This window comes from Drosophila rhopaloa, unplaced genomic scaffold (genome assembly GCF_018152115.1).
Source record: "Drosophila rhopaloa isolate 14029-0021.01 unplaced genomic scaffold, ASM1815211v1 contig_2, whole genome shotgun sequence".
NCBI classification, from domain to species: domain Eukaryota; kingdom Metazoa; phylum Arthropoda; class Insecta; order Diptera; family Drosophilidae; genus Drosophila; species Drosophila rhopaloa.
Window position 1 is genome coordinate 24,739,067 of NW_025335083.1, and position 17,771 is coordinate 24,756,837.

The 17,771-nt window shown below is 39.6% G+C and overlaps 3 protein-coding genes across 3 annotated transcripts; 2 read left to right on the plus strand and 1 right to left on the minus strand.

The window, feature by feature from the left end:
* Positions 1-2,116: 2,116 nt before the first annotated feature.
* LOC108047259 lies at positions 2,117-4,374 on the plus strand. Its single transcript, XM_017127369.1, has one exon. The coding sequence runs from the start codon at positions 2,195-2,197 to the stop codon at positions 4,205-4,207; it is 2,013 nt and encodes a 670-aa protein (XP_016982858.1). The 5' UTR covers positions 2,117-2,194; the 3' UTR covers positions 4,208-4,374.
* An 839-nt stretch (positions 4,375-5,213) lies between these two features.
* LOC108047249 (protein Spindly) lies at positions 5,214-8,366 on the minus strand. Its single transcript, XM_017127359.2, has 6 exons — positions 7,737-8,366; positions 7,507-7,672; positions 7,224-7,439; positions 6,938-7,079; positions 6,699-6,797; positions 5,214-6,645 (listed from the first exon to the last, which is right to left on the minus strand). Exons 1-6 carry the CDS (start codon positions 8,253-8,255, stop codon positions 5,427-5,429), a joined length of 2,361 nt encoding a protein of 786 aa, XP_016982848.1. The 5' UTR covers positions 8,256-8,366; the 3' UTR covers positions 5,214-5,426.
* A 136-nt stretch (positions 8,367-8,502) lies between these two features.
* On the plus strand, positions 8,503-10,904 carry LOC108047195 (intraflagellar transport protein 57 homolog). The gene is made up of 3 exons (XM_017127292.2): positions 8,503-9,033; positions 9,276-10,038; positions 10,542-10,904. The coding sequence occupies exons 1-3, from the start codon at positions 8,737-8,739 to the stop codon at positions 10,691-10,693; spliced, it is 1,212 nt and encodes a 403-aa protein (XP_016982781.1). The 5' UTR covers positions 8,503-8,736; the 3' UTR covers positions 10,694-10,904.
* The last annotated feature ends 6,867 nt before the right edge of the window (positions 10,905-17,771 follow it).

Below are 17,771 nucleotides of genomic sequence, written 5' to 3' on the forward strand. Positions count from 1 at the left end.
TTATTGGTTTCAATGGGTTAGGGGAGTTTTCTCTGGTAATTTATAAAGATCGTGACTGCCGACTTTAGTAACCACTGCAGAAAGCTGCTATCAAGGATCGCAATTGATCGTTATTGAAATCAAAAAATTGATTTTAATGGTATTTATCATCATAAATGTACCATAAAATGTTTTTATTCATTATTTGTTTGATTGTGAGGTAATCTTTTGAGTGGCTTTTGCTTTTGGTGTTGCTGATGTGGGTATATAGCCAACCTCACTGCCCTGCTTCCAAAGATTCCAAAACCTGGAGAAGGTCATCTTGTTATAGGGATTTGTGACCTGTCCTTGGACGCACTCCTTGATATAGTTCAGGCAGCAATTGCCGTTCAGAAGGCATGACTCGACGCATCCACAACCTTTGTTTATAAAGCTGCCGGAAATGGATACTTGGCCACAACGAGCATGGCAGTTCGCCATTTCGTACACAAGTGGTTGTTCTCCGGATGATCCAATAACTGATTCCTTAGAGCCATTTGCCACCTGGGCGGATCCTACACTATATATCAGAAGGAGCAGTGCTAAGGTCCAGAAATATTCCATATCTTCGTATACTGCTATTGAAGATGTTTATATCCAAGAAGCTAAAGACAGACTGACTTGCTCGGCGATCAAATTCAATAAACGAAAAAACCGCTGATGTAAAAGTTTCGGGGGAGAATCATCGACTGAACTGGATTTTATTTCCACTGCTTGAAAGGCATGCGATGAGTGTAGAAGATTGGAGTATATACATATATCCCTTATCAGCACTAAACTTAAGACTTCATATCTTTTATATCTCGATTAAATGTCATTGTTCAAATAAATTACAGAGGTTAACTTCCAAGAGTGAGTCATATCATATAGGGTATTTAAATGCTGGAACGTTTAAATTATGATTGTATAAAGACTTCAGAAATTATTTCTTGTTTATTAATAACTTAATGAGAAGGACGGACATCTATTGATGCTGATACCTTACTTGGTCAAAATTGTAGAAAAGCAAGCTCTTGACTGATAGTATAATTCCGCATTATAATTATAATCTGCAAGGATATAAATATGCCCAATCGCCATTATTTGGCTATTGGATGATTTTTCCCATTTGTTAATAAATGCGTTTAGCTCAAATGCATTCGTCATTTATAAATTCAGTGTCGAAAATAAAATTTGTTAAATTTATATTTAAAATTCCAAGGCTATAACAGTTGGCCTAACCTGGCTTCTTGTGATCTCATTCCAAAGCTAAGTACGCAGCCAACAATTGCCGATTAAGAGTTGCAATGTAAACAATACTTTTCTAAGAAATCTACTTGCCTACTAATTTGCGTGTATTGCATTGATCGGGTGTTGTATATATTAATATGTAAACAATTTTCTCAGCCACTTTGGAGCGTGATTCTGTGCGAAAAGTGTTTGGAATCGGGTGGTTTTTGTGGGCGCCAAGGAAATAAAAGGGGCAGGGAATTGGGGCCGATGACAGCTAAAATAAAAAGCAAGAAACAAATAGGAAGCATTCTTCTGCGGAAAAACAGAGAAGAGAACGAACGTCAGCCGGTCTAAATATAAAACAAAGATTCTCTCAGAAATAATTTTTAATATTAAAACAACTAGAAATGCTAAAGTTCAGTTGGTCGACTAAGAGATACCTGATAAGAATGTTTGTGAAAATAAATACTTGATTTATTTTAAACTTCAAAATTATTGATTTGTATTAATTAAGCTTTTTTCATTATGAATTAAACAATCTTTTAACTAAGATAATTGTATAGATTCTTGTATAGCTTTGAGGCAATTTAAATAATAATAATCTTAACCTGCATGGTCCAGTTCACATAAGAAAATACATATTTAAATATTGTTGTGTAAATAACGCTATATAAGGTATCACAAAAATTTTGAATTTAAATATATTATCGTTGAACTTGTCACAAAAGCCCGAAGAGCACGAGATACCCTGGGTATTTGCTTTTATTGGGTAGCATATTATCGGCGATGGCCAGCGGGGAGCATATTGAAATGAAGCTAAAGGTGCGCTGGTGGTTTTCGGATTTTCAGTTTGGCTTTTCCAATGTGAGGGTCGCTCGGCGATTTGTTCTCGCCTCAGTTTGATTTTCGCACACGACGCGAGCGAACGGATGAATTTGATAGTTTAACGGACTCGCACGCTCCGATGGGCAGGTCGCATTTTTTCGAGATGATGACGCAGTGCGTCTTCCTCGCTGTCGTACTGCTGAGTTTGTCACACGTGCGGGCAGCTGACGACGAGATGTCTTCCGCCTACGAATCCGGCAATAGCCCCCTCTCGATAACCCCTCAAAACACTATCGCTTGCGTCATTCGTGCAACACTCTATAAGACATCTTCTTGGGAAAGGAGTAGCCAGGATTTCGGCTTACCTCTGGATATTGATTGCAGTGGAAACAGCACCCTGGAGGTCAATTCATTCGACTTGGGCGCCCAAAGAGTGGTGGGAAAGAGGCATGTTCTCCTCGACGGCTCGCAAACACCTCCCTTGGGAATCTCCAGCTATGGTTTGGAGTACCTGGATAATTGTGTGAGCTTGGAAAGCCTGGAGATCCAGCGATTTGTGGGTGATGCCACTCTGAAATTAAGCTGTGGTGGAGCTTTACTCCCCAATCTCACAGCAGTATCCCTAAAGAACAATGAACTGGGCATTTTGAGTGGAGATACCTTTCACGAGCTGCCTCATCTGAAATTACTCCAAATGCAGCAGAACTCCTTGAGATTCCTGGAAAAGCTTGAGGGCTGTGCTGAACTGGAGGAGCTTGCTATCCAGGATGAAGCAGATTTAGTTCTCAAAGATAATGACATCATCATGCAGCTGTCAGGGCTGAAAAAACTGCGTTTAAGGAATTTAAAAAAGATAGAGAATGCCTTTTTAAGCGACTTGCCTGAGAATTTAACAGATCTGATAATTGAAGATACAGCTATACAGCCGGGAGAACTATTTCTGACTAAAGGAATTGCCAAACTGGTTAATGTTACCCTCACTAACTGCCAGCTGAGAAGTTTCGCCTTGGATCCTCCACGTAATCTGGATATTGTTCATTTAAACCTAAGTGACAATGCCTTAGTGTCTTTTAATATAAGTTTTCAAGATGGACCAAGTACCCTTGAGACCTTGGATCTGAGCAGAAATAAATTGCAGCACTTGAACTTCACGTGGTTTTATAGAACCACTAGTCTTCGCATTCTTTACTTGCAGGAGAATAACTTCCACACATTCTCCCTCTTCCAATTGGGCATGCTTTCCCCAGGAACAATTCAACGCATTGATTTGAGATCCAACGAACTGATGAGCCTAAGGGAGATAGAAAAGGCCAATTATCCTTACTGGAACCCACAACTACGCCTTTTGATCGATGATAATCCGTGGAGCTGCCAGTGGCTTTCGGATTTCTCGCACACGCAACCGCAGTTATTTCGACTTTTTGAGTACTCTAAATATATATCCCATATCAATGTTAATGGCTTGAGTTGTAAACCCCAAGAACCGCCAACGGAGGAACCTCCCAAAGCGAGGAGAATTATGCATGTGAGGATCAATGGATCTGACTCTTCGATTCCCGTGCCACATCACACCGGAAATGTCTCCAGTTTCGAAGTCCTTTATGGAAATCCCGTGCAGCTTCATCGAAGTCAGCGATCCTTGGCGTTGATAATCGTGTTTATGCTGCCTCTGGGGATCGCATTTCTCTTCCTGCTGCTATATCTATATCTCCATTGCGAAAGACTCTTCCATTTGTCCTACTACGTCTCAGGATTGCCCTGTTTTGGAGGCGAAAAATCATCCAGTGGTCCTAGATTTGTGGATCATGTTGATATAGTACGCTATCCCATTGCGAATGGTGGTGGTTCCCCAGTGGATTTGGAAACGGAACTGCCGGATGGTTATGAGACTCCAGTGAGTGGTGGTGCCTCGATTTGCAACTGCGCGGGTCACAGGGAATCCACCTGCTCGAGGACCCATCACGTCACCTACGAATCCCTGCCAGCCGAGCTGCCATATCAACTTTACGCTGAGATCAAGGAGCAGGCGGATGAGAATGGGGATAAGGATGTTATGTTGGCAGCCACTCCAAGCTCCACGGCTCCTATCTACGATCACCTGTCCTTTGTGGAGGAGATGCCCAAACTGGATGAACTGAGGGATATATCTTAGGTGTTCAGTCAAACTGTCCTTATAACCGAAAGTATATTTTATAAAATATTTAATGCTTTATCAATGTCTATATAAACTGCATCGCATTGTGTTAATACCTTTTTATACCCTTGCAGAGGGTGTTTATAATTTTGGTCAAAAGTGTGCAACGCAGTGAAGGAGACATCTCCGACCCTATAAAGTATATATATTCTTGATCAGGATCACCTCCTGAGTTGATATAGCCGTGTCCGTCTGTCCGTCTGTCCGTCTGTCTGTTTCTACGCGAACTAGTCTCTCAGTTTTAAAGATATCGAATTGAAACTTTGCACACACCCTTATTTCCTTTGCACGCAGTATATAAGTCGGAACGGGATAACTGCCATATAACTGAACGATCGGAAATGCCATAACTTTGGTAAAGTTAGGAAGTTGGGATTTTTATGAGTGTTAAGAATGCATCATTTATATAATTTTGGAGAATATAATTTACAGAATATTCTGCAAGGGTATTTCAACTTCGGCTCCGCCCGAAGTTAGTTTTCCTTTCTTGTTACATTTAAAGTTGCGCCTCCAAATAATAAAACCGAGGAATGTGATAAACGACTTAAAAAAGTTCGAAATTTGGATATGGGATAAAAAGTTTAAATCATAGAAGTTTATGGTGTAAAAAAATCATCCGCTCGCAAAGGGCTAAACTGAATTGACAAGATTGTTCACAAAAATATGGACTCACTCTTTCTCTGTTCTAAGAAGTTCCAGAAAATGGAATTAGAAAGAAAATATACACTTTTTAGAAGTGAGTTTCCAGTAAGTGTTATACGAGCATTGATAATACTTCAAGAATGCCCATATGACACTCACAGAAAATTCACTAGCTAATTACTTCTTATAAAATAAAATATTAAAAAAACAAATATATACATATAAAGTCCATCAGTGCAAATACATTTGAGTGCCTTTGAAGTTTTGTAGCCCCATACACTCAGATAATTACTAATTTATTATTAAAAGAAGTTCGACTGTATTTATAGGCTGTTGCTTTTTTATTGTTAAGCTAATTATTTTGTAGTCAACCAATACCTAAATAGCGCTCTTGAAATGCGAGAAAATAAAAAACATTTACTAAATTTAATTATCATTATTCTATCCTTACTTTCTCTGCTTTGATCTGTAAATAATGGTTAAGGTCGGCCAAGTCTAAATTCGAATTAAAGTTTGCTTTAGGAAACTAATGCAATCATTTCATTAATGGTTTCCGGGAGCTCACTACAATACGCCGTATAATGTTTGGTCTCTTGATTACCGGTTTTATGTCCTTGCTTTCCTCTGTTTCCAACGGCTTTTCATTTTCTTTGGTGTCCTCTTCAGTTAGCAATCTCTCAACAGGACTTAAGTTGTGGACGATAGGATCACTCCCGCTAAACTTGACTGCCTTTTGCGAATCTTCGGCAAAGACTTGCCGTTTTTTGGTCAAGATAGAGCGCACATTGTTAGTCGTATCTTTGATGGCGACAATCCTCACTGGAGTTCCTTTACGTAGTGGCTTCTGTAGTGTGGGATTGTCAAGGATTTCAACGCCTTCGTTTCCATCTGCCTTTCTGGGTGTTTCTTTGAAGGACTCTTCGTCACTATCTAGCGTTTCGGTATCTATCCTTATGAGCTTTACAGGAGTTCCCTTGCGCTGCGGCTTAGCAGGTGTCTCCAAATGATGCTCTCTTGATCCCAGTAACTCTTCGTTGGATTTCACTTTTATGCCTCCCAAACGTTGCTTAACTGGTGTGCCCTTCATCGTAGGTTTGGCTGGGGTTTCCGTAGTCTTCACATCATCTTCTTCGCTTTCATTTTGGTTCATATCCTTTGGAGAAGTCGCTTCATCGTTTTGCAATTGTTTAAGACTGCATTTGGCTTCGACGGGTGTGCCCATCATCTGGGACATAGGAATTGCTTCTGGGGTTTCCAATTCCTTTTTGATACTAAGCTGGGCTTTCTGATCTATATTTAAGTTGACTTCTCTTTTTATTTTAATACCCATAATTGTCTTAATGGGTGTGCTGTTACTACAAGGCGCTATTCCAGATTCTATTGCTTCCCGTTTGACTTTTACAGGAGTTCCTTTTATGGCAGGTTTTGATGCCTGATTAAAAGGCTCCACTCCCTCTTTCTTAATAGAAGGCTTCATGGGTGTATCGAGAACTATAATTTCAGTTGGATTTGGAAGCGATGTGGATGTGGTTTCTGGAGCCGCAATCAAAGTGGTTCTTCTTGTTGTTAATTGAGCAGATGGTGAGGGGGATGTCGGAGTCACACTGACTATGCGGGGCAACGCTGCTTTGAGCTCCGCCTCCTTGATGTTAAACTCCATGGCCTGCATGGGTTTGAAACTGATCTTGTGCTCTGTCAGCAGATTTTCGCGATCGATAAGCACACAGCGGGATTTCAGGGACTCAAAGCGCCAGCTAAAAAGAATTTTGTTTAGTAATAGAAGAGCAAGTTTATCTTAAAAATATACCGTGCCATTTCCTGCTGTACGGATCGCATTCGCTCCTCCAGTCCGGCCTTTTGGATGCACATGCTGTGCAGCTGCGCCTTCAGCTCGTCCGTTTCGCGTCTAAATGGGGATGAGGATTAGGCATTAGGGGTAAGGAGGCTACCTAACTGGTCAGCAAGAACAGGCCGTAGCTGGTGAGGCTCAGCAACTGATTGCCGAACGATGCCAGCGCGGTGTCGACCAAGAGGGGCAACTCATACTTGCAGAAATCCAGCATCGAGTCCAGCCAAGTGACCGACTTCTCGCTGGCCAGCTGGCGTAGCCGCTCCTGGGAAAGATTCAGCTGTTTTTCCAGAGTGTCATTTGCAGCCATCAGCTGCCGGATGCGCTCGTTCAGTTTGTCTGTGTGGGAAAAGAGGAATTAGTATTGGCATGTGTTTTAAAACGTTACGACAAGAGATATGGTTGTCCTATTTTAAGAAGGGGTTGTATTTCTGCCGCATCTTTGTAAAATGAAACATGAAAGTATCCCTACGCAATACCCACTCTGATAGGTCTTGTCCGCACTGCAGAAGATGGTGCTGCAAGCCTGCAGCTCGGTGTGCATGGCCACATTCTCGCGCTTGAGGCGTCTGATCTCAAACTGGCTGTCCGTGAAGGTCTTTTTCATGTCCAGATAGCTCTTCTTCTGGGCCGCCAGAAGCTGCTTCATCACCTGTCTTTGATCGTCCACCTCGGCGAACAAGGAGTTGCCCTTGCGATCTATAAAATAGGTATAAAAGACGCAAATGAGATCGAATGTTTAAATATGTGCTTAAGCTCTAACTACCATTTTTTTCAGGAGCAGAAGTAAGAAGGGCGATCTTGGCATTGGCGTCCACCAGCTGCTCCTGGCAGCTCTCCAGCACCTGTAACTTCTCCTCCAGTTCGTCCCGCTTGCAGTTGAGATTCTGCTCCATGCAACTCACGCGATCTTGGAGGCACTCGATGGTTTTCTGTGGATTGATGAGATATATTAGTATGTTGACTATATTAGAAGGGTTTGTGCTTAGTGGGAACCTCTTTTTCGGCCACCGCGAGGGTGTTGGTGATGCGGGAATCCTCGTATTCCGACAGTTTCTGCATCAGTTCGCAGTTTTCCAGCTCCAAGGCATTTAAACGCGCCAAACAATCCTCGTGGGGATCCTTCGACCTGGAGGCCGACTTTTCCGCCAGTTCCTTTTCAGTGGCAGCCAGTTTCTCCTTTAGTTTCGAGGACTCTTCCACTTTACAGTCGTAGTCCTGCTGCAGTGTGTCCTGTTCCTCTTTCAGGGTCTTGTATTTGCGACGCAGTTCCTCCAGTTCCTGGGAATCGCCTCCGGAGTTACTGGCCACCGGCTGACTACTCAGCTGCTCAAGTTCCTGCGTTAAATACGATTCAGCCGCCACAGCGGTGTCCAGATTTCTTTTGAGCTCGTAAATCCTTTGGGCATCCTTTTCGCTCTGATCCTTTAACTGCTGGTGACGATCGTGGAGCAGTTTGTACTCCTCCACGATGTCATCCACACTCAGGGCGTTCAGGTCCAGATTTTTATACATATTGCACTGTTCAGGTTCCTTTGGAAATTAAATTTTCGATCGTTCTTTAAATTAAGTTGTATTTTTTTTTCAAAAAAGTGACGCTATGATCAGTGTGACCGCGCCGATACCGATGAAAAATACTATACGTCCCCGTAATAAATACTAGAATTTCAGTTTACAGAAATAAATGCTGTTAAGCGCTCAATAACAGCGCTGTTTGAATGGTGGCGCCATCTGTTGAAAAACTTGTACATATTTAAAAATGATTATAAATCAAATATTGAAATCTTTTAATGTATATGATGATGAAAATGACTAAATTATCATGAACAATGATTGGAAATAAAAAATATATTGATAATAAATAAACAATTCACAACTAAGACGCATGCGCTTGTCGTAAGTTTACTTACATGTTGTTACCAAGGCAACTAATTTGTTTTTCAACTATCGTGCTCACTTTTAACAAAGTATTATTTTGCTAAACAAAAACAAGAAAATGCAGCAAGACGATGGTCAGGAAAAAACGCAGCAGCTGCAAAACTTTCAATCGGATGACTTGCTGGAAAAACTGAAATTACTCAACTACGAGAAGCATTTGCTCAAGGAATTCAAACTAAAGCCATTGTCACGTTTCTATTTCGTGAAGGCCACCAATCCCGGCGAGCAGTTCTATATGTTCACTTTAATATGCTGGTGGCTTTGCAAGAAGCTTGGAAAGGATATGGAGCGGCCACAGGAGTACGATGATCCCAACACAGTGGCCGCCAAAATCATTCAAATGCTTGGGGAGATTGTGAGTACTAAAATACTTAACGCAATTCAAAACGTTCATATGGCTACAAACAAATTAATTACAGTCATCAATTAAAAAATAATTTAATATTCCAAACGCTATTTTTAAAAAAAAATCAATTTGATTTCCAAATATACAAGTTTATTATAATACTGTTTTATCTTTGTTATTTTAGGAAATTATTTAAATTATTTTTTGTGATATCCATAAACGGAATTTAAAAAATAACTCTCCTTTTTCAGGATGTCCCAGTGGACTTTCAGCCCAATAAACTGATTCGTGGAGCTGGACCCATTTGCCTGATGGTCCTGGATGTCCTTTCCACGCAGGCCTGCAAAGTGGCCAAGGTGGGCTACCAAAAGCTGCACATTGCCCAGGAGGAGGAGTTCCTGGGGGACTATCTCGAGGACAACGCTGAGATCATCTTGGAAAAACTGGAGGACGAGCAGAATGCGGCCGCTTTGAGTGATGACAGCGATATGGAGTTGGAGGCGCACAACTTCAGGCAACTCAATTGGTTGAATCGCCCGCAGAGGAAGTCCATTGGCGATGTGAATCTCGATGAGCGGAACCAGGAACTGGATGCCCGGATGAGCGATCATCAGGAGTGGCGTTTGGAATTGGAGCGAGTCCTGCCCCATCTGAAAGTTTTCGTCAAGGCAGATGCCCGCGATTGGAGGACCCACATCAGTCAGATGGAGGCCTTTGGAACGAGCATTTCAGAGTTATCGGAAACCACCGAAGCGCAACTAAAGAAACTCCACAGCGAGTTCACATTCAGCTTGGAGAAAATCGAAAGTCGCGAGAAGCATTTGAACAACGAACTTCAGCCGTTGATTCAACAGTTCAAGGAGCTCTCCATCGAACTGTCCACCATTCAGTATGCCCAAAACCAAGTGCAGGCGGACACCGAGAAGCAGATGGCACAGCTCAGCGAGGTCCTCATGGAGCAGGAGCTCAAAAAGGAGGAGATGGAGCGACGTGGTCAGGTCATGTCCGATGGCAGTGAGTATCAGCATAAAAGCATATGCCTTTGGAATTGGAGATAGCCAAGATATAAGAATAATATTTCCATAAATATTTCAACCAAGAAATAAACATTATTGGTCTTACTTGAGGTAGTGACTTATAGCTTGTATAATATTTATGATCCATTTTAAGATAATATATTTCAAAAGCTCCCAAAACATCCCAAAGTTTAACTTGTAAAATATGGTTTTGTTTACGCCATAATCTACCAAAATCTAGCCAATAGAATTATATTTAACATAAAAAACTCCATTTAATTTTTCCATAGACCGCATAAAATGCACTATTACCTTAGCTGAGGGCCATATACCTTTTAACATCGACACCTTTTACACAGTATTTGCCTTGCAGTGATAAGATCACCTATTTACCATCGTTGATCCCTGATTCTGGTCAACAAAATCACAGATCCTCCGGGAAACCACCCACATCGCTATTTGGTGCTAATCCCAACCCCATTGCCTTTCTTTACTTATTAGGTTCGGTGCAGCAGATCAGGAAATCGATCGCCAAGCTGAAGGAGGACATTGCGCAACTGAATCTGGAGGTGGCCCTGCTGGTGCATGCCCACGATCAGGATATTGTGGTGCGGCAGTTGCACCAAACCACCGACCTGGCAAACAACCCATAGATAAGGAACTACTTAGCATACTATCTTATTGTATATATCCCTGCCGGGGGATGTCCCAGCCCGATCTTTTCACACCTCGCAAATGGGTGTGCGGCTGCTCTCGTTTACACTCGTTCTCAAAGAGATAACTGCACTGAAAAAAAATAATAAACAAGAAATATAAAACTATTAAAGATGAGCTTCTTTTTAAGACGGTTTCCCCTTAAGGTTATTTTTCTGCATTCTAAATTTTTAAAGCATCTTTATTGATATTTATATTAAAAATCCTTTAATTTAATAAAATTGTATCACTTAAATTTAGGACCTATAAACACTGCAGTTAAACAACCCAATTTATTATTAATTTTTTACTTACTCTTAGATTAGGAAGCATACTTTTTTTTGAGTGCATTTGGACCACCGGCGTTGACTCCGCCCGCTCTGACGATCGTTTGATTTGATTGCCGGTGCCGCTGATAAGTTTCGTAATTGGTTGCCAAGCCAATTGGGCGGTCAATTATCACCTCCTTGTTATCTGCTCCATGGACAAACAGACATCTATGGTTGCACCAACAAGCGCGTGCGATCCTTCGCCGATCGATCGGAGATAACGGTACGGAACGCAGGTCGCGCTAGAGCGGGACGGAAGCAGCAGCGGTACACCGACGGCAGTGGCGCACGTACTTGACCAAAGACGCCGCAACTACCACTTAACAACATCTTGCATTGCCATGCACTCGAAGAAAATATAAACCCGAAAATTATTAGTTCTGGTTGGCTATTTTGTAACCTGTCATAATCCGTAAATGTTGTATCATTTTTCCTGCTAAATTGAAAGTGATTTCTGTGGCATCCTAAAATTGTTTAAAACATAATATTTATTTGCTTGCTAAAAATGTAATATTTTATTGATCATAAAAAAGCTTTTAATCATTTCAATATTCAGCGAAGAAAATAAATTGTAGCACCTTTGCCCCATTTGTGATTATATTATTGAAGACCTCAATTTTAAAATTATTAAAAATTTATTTGGTAGAATAAATTTGTGTTTCATAATGTTTAATGTCACTACCTAATTTAAAATGTTAATGATGTGGTAATAAAATATCGCTTGCATCTAAAAAATTAAACATTAAAGAATAACCTTTAGGCCAGAAACAATGTTGAACTTTTTTCCAGTGTAACTGCAACTATCACCTATGCAAACCACTTTGAACCTGAAAAACCCTCGAAATTCAGTAGAGAGGTGTTGTTCGCTGCATCTGCATCGGGCATCCCACTTTCCACTTTCCTCATCCCAAATACCATATATTCTTTTTCCCTATCCCTCGATTCTATGTTTGCCCACTTTTTGGCCCGGTTACTGATAAGCCAAAACGGAGTTCCAAACGAAGCGTGTGTTTGTGCCAAATGTGAACTCGGTTTGGCCCGCAACTTGTTGTGATTTGCGCAGTGGCCTGTCAAAGGTGCTAAAAGGTTTTACCCAAATGCTAGCCACACAAAGGAAAAGGAAATTAAGCCGGGGGATTTTCCACCCTTGGAAAATTGGCCTTAGTTAAAACAATTGAAGACCAGACCTCTCTTTTAAAAAATCAAAACTAAATAAAGGGAAAACCAGTGTCTACTTTAATTTTAAAAACTATCTTTTCCAGTTGGATCAGCATGTTTAATATTCCTGAAGCTAGAAAAAATATTACGTATACGTAAAAGTAAAATATTACTTGCCTCAGAGACAAAACTGTGGTGTTAATTTTTAGAAATGTTAAAATAATAAAAGCATATTTATAAGCGATAAACTATTGTTGTATGTCAATTAGGGTGGATCAAATTTGTATGAACATTTTAAGGATCTATTCTCATCCATTTAAGGCCAACCAAGTGGAATTTTTTGTAACTTCCAACTTTATCACTCATACGCACAGTTGATTTTAATTAAAAATTTGTTATAACTGACGTTATATGCCTTTCGAGTAATTTCTAAGGAAACGGCTTAAACTTAAAATACAATTTTTTGGTTTTGGAATAGACTTTTTGCACAACAAGATCTTCCAATAAAAAACTGAGAGAGTTGGGTCACCTTAATTTACATATGTATATACATATATTGATTATTATTAAATTCTTTTGCATACTGCTTTACTTTTAGTGTAAAATTCTTTCTTTTGCCCTATGTTCGCACTGCTTCCACTTGGCATAAATTGCATTATTATTAGGCTTATTTGAAATGCGCCGACAACAAAAACAAAAGCAAATCGCTGCAGTGAAATTGCAAAAGCTCACTCAGCCAAACAACAACAACAACAAAGTTAGCGAAGGAGTGGGTGAAGAGGGGAGAAGGAGAGGGAGGCGAAAGGAGGAAGAAGGAACGTCAGTAAACTGGCTGCTGCTTATTGTTGTTGTTTTTGCGCTTACTGCTTTTATTGCTGCTGTTGTTGTTGGTGGTGCAAAAAGCCAAAAGGCGACTACTGTTCATTTCCCACGGTAGGACACCCTCTCTCTCGCTCTCTCTCTCTCTTTTTCGGATGCCATTCCAGTGAGGCAGAAAAAAGAGAATGAAATGGAGGCTGAGTGACTGGCAGCAACAATAACAACAAAAGGGGAGCCTCTCTTTGCGGCTCTCCCTGTTGTTGTTGTTGCTGTTGCTGGAGCTTGATTCGAGCTTCATTTTTTTTTGCCTTCGGCTTTTTGAGCTTCGGCTGCTTTGCTCTCATTGTTGTTGTTGTGCGAGTACTCGGATGAGTTTCATTTTCTCATTGTTCAAATTACAGGTTAGCTATGCTAAAATGAACAATCAGAAAATAAAAAAATTTAAAATTAAAATATGCAGAAATATACTTTAAGAGAGCCTTAGAAATCAGAAGAGATTTAAACATGAATAATAAGAGTAAGATTTACTAAATAAATAATAAAGTAGCTCCGAGGAATGGCAATGCAATATGCTTATGTTAAACAAACAAATAACATTAATTTCTGAATTAAATCATTAACAACCATCATAAGTTTTCCAAAGAATACTTTTATTGGACAAAAAACTGAATAATAAAAATGCTAAATCACATCTTGTTGAGTTCCCCCGTACAGTAACAACAGCTAAAAAAGTAAACCTGTTGTCCGTTTTCGACTTTACTTTGAATGAACAAAAATGTATTTTATTGTTGTTTGTTTTTTGAGCCTGGGGCTAAAAAGCATTTTGCGAGCACAAATCGTGAGGGATCGGATCTCTCCCATGGTCTCCCATTCCTTGCGTTCGGGCCTCTCCGAGGCTTAAGCCTCTAATCCCTAAGCAAGGCGCCACCTACCCCAGAGATTCCTTTGGCCCGATGCCCTCCCTTTGTAATTCCTCAATAAAAATGGAAAAACTAATAAATTTTTCCCAACTAGCGAGGCGAAGTGGGGGGTTCGAGGCCCAGCGGGGTGGCTACTGGAAGCACGACAGACCGAAAAAAAATTATTTGTTTTGTCATATATGCAAAGTTCCATAATTTATGATCTAATATACAAAAGAAAAAAGTTTCCAGATTGAAGGATGAAAACTTCGGCGCTTCCCATTCAACAAAAAAAAGAAAGAACAGTGGAGAGAAAAGAAAGAAACAAATTCATTGAAAACTTTTAAGGTTTTTGGGTTGGGTTTTTTTTGACCTGGTCGCGGTGTGGGATATCTGGGATCATTGTCAACATTTTGACCGCTCGCTGTGCCCGTAATCATTGGTCTATTCCCCCCTCAAAAACCCCTGTATCCGAAATCGTATAGAATGACGCCGCCGCCAACATCGATTTAAATGCAAATCAATGTAATAAAACATTTTTGGACTTTTCACTTTGGTGGGATTCGATTTACAGATAAAAAAATATTTCAAAAACAAAACTTTATTTAGGAGGTTTAAAATAGGGTTATATCGATTTAATTTCCATGTATCACAGGAATCGAAACTTTAACTAAATAAAGTTTATATTTTTAAAGCATTTTATAAAGTACTATTTATTTTTATGTGCAGCTAACAGTATTAAGTGTTGCTTAGGTTAACTCTATACTATTAATTTCAAATTGAATTCTTGGCACCCACGCAGGCGACACCTTTGAGATTTTATATCCCCCATGATCGGAACGGAAGTTCGTGTGGCGCTTAGGAAAAGACCAGAGAACTAAATCGATCGTAAATCACTTAGAATCCAGGTGAAAATGTTCGAAAAGATGTGGGCTGGTAATTTGTTTAGAATGGGGATTGTGTTCCTAGGAAAATAACACAGTTTACAAGTTTTTAGGCACAAAGCGGCCAGGGAGGTGAGGAATCCCTATTTAGAAACCAAAGAGACATGGGTTGACACCTTTTCAGATCAATTGGGCAGTGATAAGTGTTATAAGAGCCGAGTTACAATGGTCGACTTTTTGGTTGGGGTGCATTATACATGAGGTCAAGTGGAAGAGTGATTTAATGGTCAATAATCTACTTTGAAGTCATTTTTCCGGCTTGATCAGTAAAGTAATTCAGAACAAATGTGAATGGTTATTAATGTATCTTGAGCTCATTTCGTTTTAAGTAATTCTCTGGAAATCGTAATAGAAGAGGATTTAAACACATTCAAATTGTCATTTAAAAGTAACCTTTTCGGTTCACAGTTCCTAACTAAGCTATCAAGTTTGAAATTGATTATCAAACCTTACCAACAACAAACATTCAGCTGAACAATGGAGTCCCTCCTGTCTACCCACTTTAAAAGCTTTTGCCACACACTTTGCCTACTTCTTTATGGCAAATTAATGACCGAAAAAACGAACAAGAATTCCAAATAAACCATAAATTTTATTAATTTCTATAGCGGCTGCCTCACAAAAAAGAGAGCTCCTCATGAGTGTGTGTGTATTAGTGTTTTTTTTTTATAACTGAACAATAGGATCGATTCATGGAGTTCTGCAGAAATACTACCGAACCACTGCGAACCGCACCCAATTATAATAAAAAACAATTCGTATAGGACTGCGGGCGAGTGGAAAAACCTCGGCTGCTCCCACAGAAGTGACAACAAATTTAAAATTTACGAAATAAAAATTAAAATTAAATAAAACACCGCACGGCAAACAGCCAAAAGTGAACAATGGACGCGAGCTGAAACCGAAGATCGAACAACGAAAATTAGCATACAAGCTGAAGATCGAAGCTGCATATCAAATGAGGATCCGATCAAGTTTGGTTGGGCCAGTTCATTCAGCTGCGGAATTCATTGATAGATCGTTCGCCGTTCGGTTGCCGTCCCCCGACTAACTGTTAAAATAGACACATCACCCAGCGTCTTTACGAGCCAGCGGACCATAATTCAAATTTATGTGAATACACAGGTCCGGGCCAAAAAAATAAATCAAGTCACGACTTTGGTGGGGAGAGGATACACTCGGAAAAAAGCGTTGAGCAGTCGAGAATATGTCCCAAAATCGATGTCATACGATATCCTACGTAATCGTATTAACTTGTTTGGCTTTTAACATTTTTTAAGAATTCTTTTTAGACATAAAATCCTTTCAAGAATTTATAAATAAAATAATTAATAAATATAGGGCAGTTTTGGTTTTATAAACCCAAGAAAAATACTTGTTGATAAAGTTTAAATCAGAGTTTTTATTATTGTGCTATATTTCCTTTTTAAACTTCAAGAAATCTTACATTTAGAAGGCGGTTATTATCATTTTTTCCTCAGTGATGAGCTACCCCCAGTTTTTTAGTACTCGCACACCTTGAATGAGGCCCAGAAACCCGAAGCTAAATGACAACTCAGCCAACTACCGTGTGCCAAATGGAGAAACGAAAAGATGAAGATGGAACCAAGTCGTCATCATCGGAATCATCAGCATCATCGTCGCCAACTGTTGACAACGCCTTGCTGCGGTGGCTGCGGTCCAGTTTCATTATTATTAACCAAAAAGTATAAAAAAAATCAAGCCGAAAAAAAAACCCCAACGGATCCCATTCAACGCCCACGTCTTCGACATTTGCCTGCTTCCACAGATTCATCCGTATATCTTCATGTATATATTTATTATAATTTTTTGCATCTGCCTGCTTTCAGCCGCGGTCTTTGTTGCTCCTCCAAAATTTATGTGACCGCATCGCTGCCGTATGAATTTTTAATTCTTAACCAATCTTTTTTGTTGTCTGATTTTGTTTGCCTTTTTAGTTTTGGCAATTAATGAAATTTAATACTTTTGTGTGCACTGTCTGGCGCAGAAGTTTTGGGTCGTTGGAATTTTGTATTTGGCCTTAACATTGCTTATTGATAGATTGAGAAAGTTTTGCCGAAGAATTTGGCCAAAATTCAAGGGTCTTCTGAACGACAGATGGCCTGAAGATGATAGATAAGTGTAGAGAATGGTTCTTATATTCCAAATAACTCTAAAATAAAATGGTGAGTAAACTTAAGTTAAAATAAAAGAGTTTGAAAAGGTATAAAATTATAAAATTTTGTATAAATTGATAAATTAAAATTTTAAAAACCTATTCGTTTGAATTCCATATTATTAAATTAAAAAAATCTTGTAGCATCGAATGAATTATTGCATCACAATTTATTCATCCCAAAATGAAGTCTCCAAAAGTGGCAAGCAAGCAAAAAACATTTTTGAGGTCTCTTTTGGACGGTTCATAATTAGTTTCTCCTTCATAAGGAAGCTCCTCGCAATTGTCGATACATCTCCTTTCCGAAGTTGCTGATTGCCCATTAAAAATATGCAAATTTGATCCAAAAAACAATAAGACAGACGGAAACGGAGAAAAACAAAAGCGAGGCGGACAAAGATGAAGCCATCAAAGTGGAGTTGCCAACGGATTGCACTTAAAAATGCCCAAAAGCAGTCGAAAATAATTTGTTAAACTTTATGGACAGGCGAAAACTTAATTAAAACAATCCTTTTCGGGCGCACTTAATTAAAAACACTGGGTGTTAAGTTAATGAAGTTTTTTTTTGAATGAAAGACACAATTTTTCAGTTTTCATTGAGAAATCGTAAAAGATAAACATATATGGTGAGGCAGAAAAGATAAACAGACCATCAATATGGGTGTTTTTTTCTTGGGTCTAATGAGGCCACACAAGATGAAGAGGACAACAAA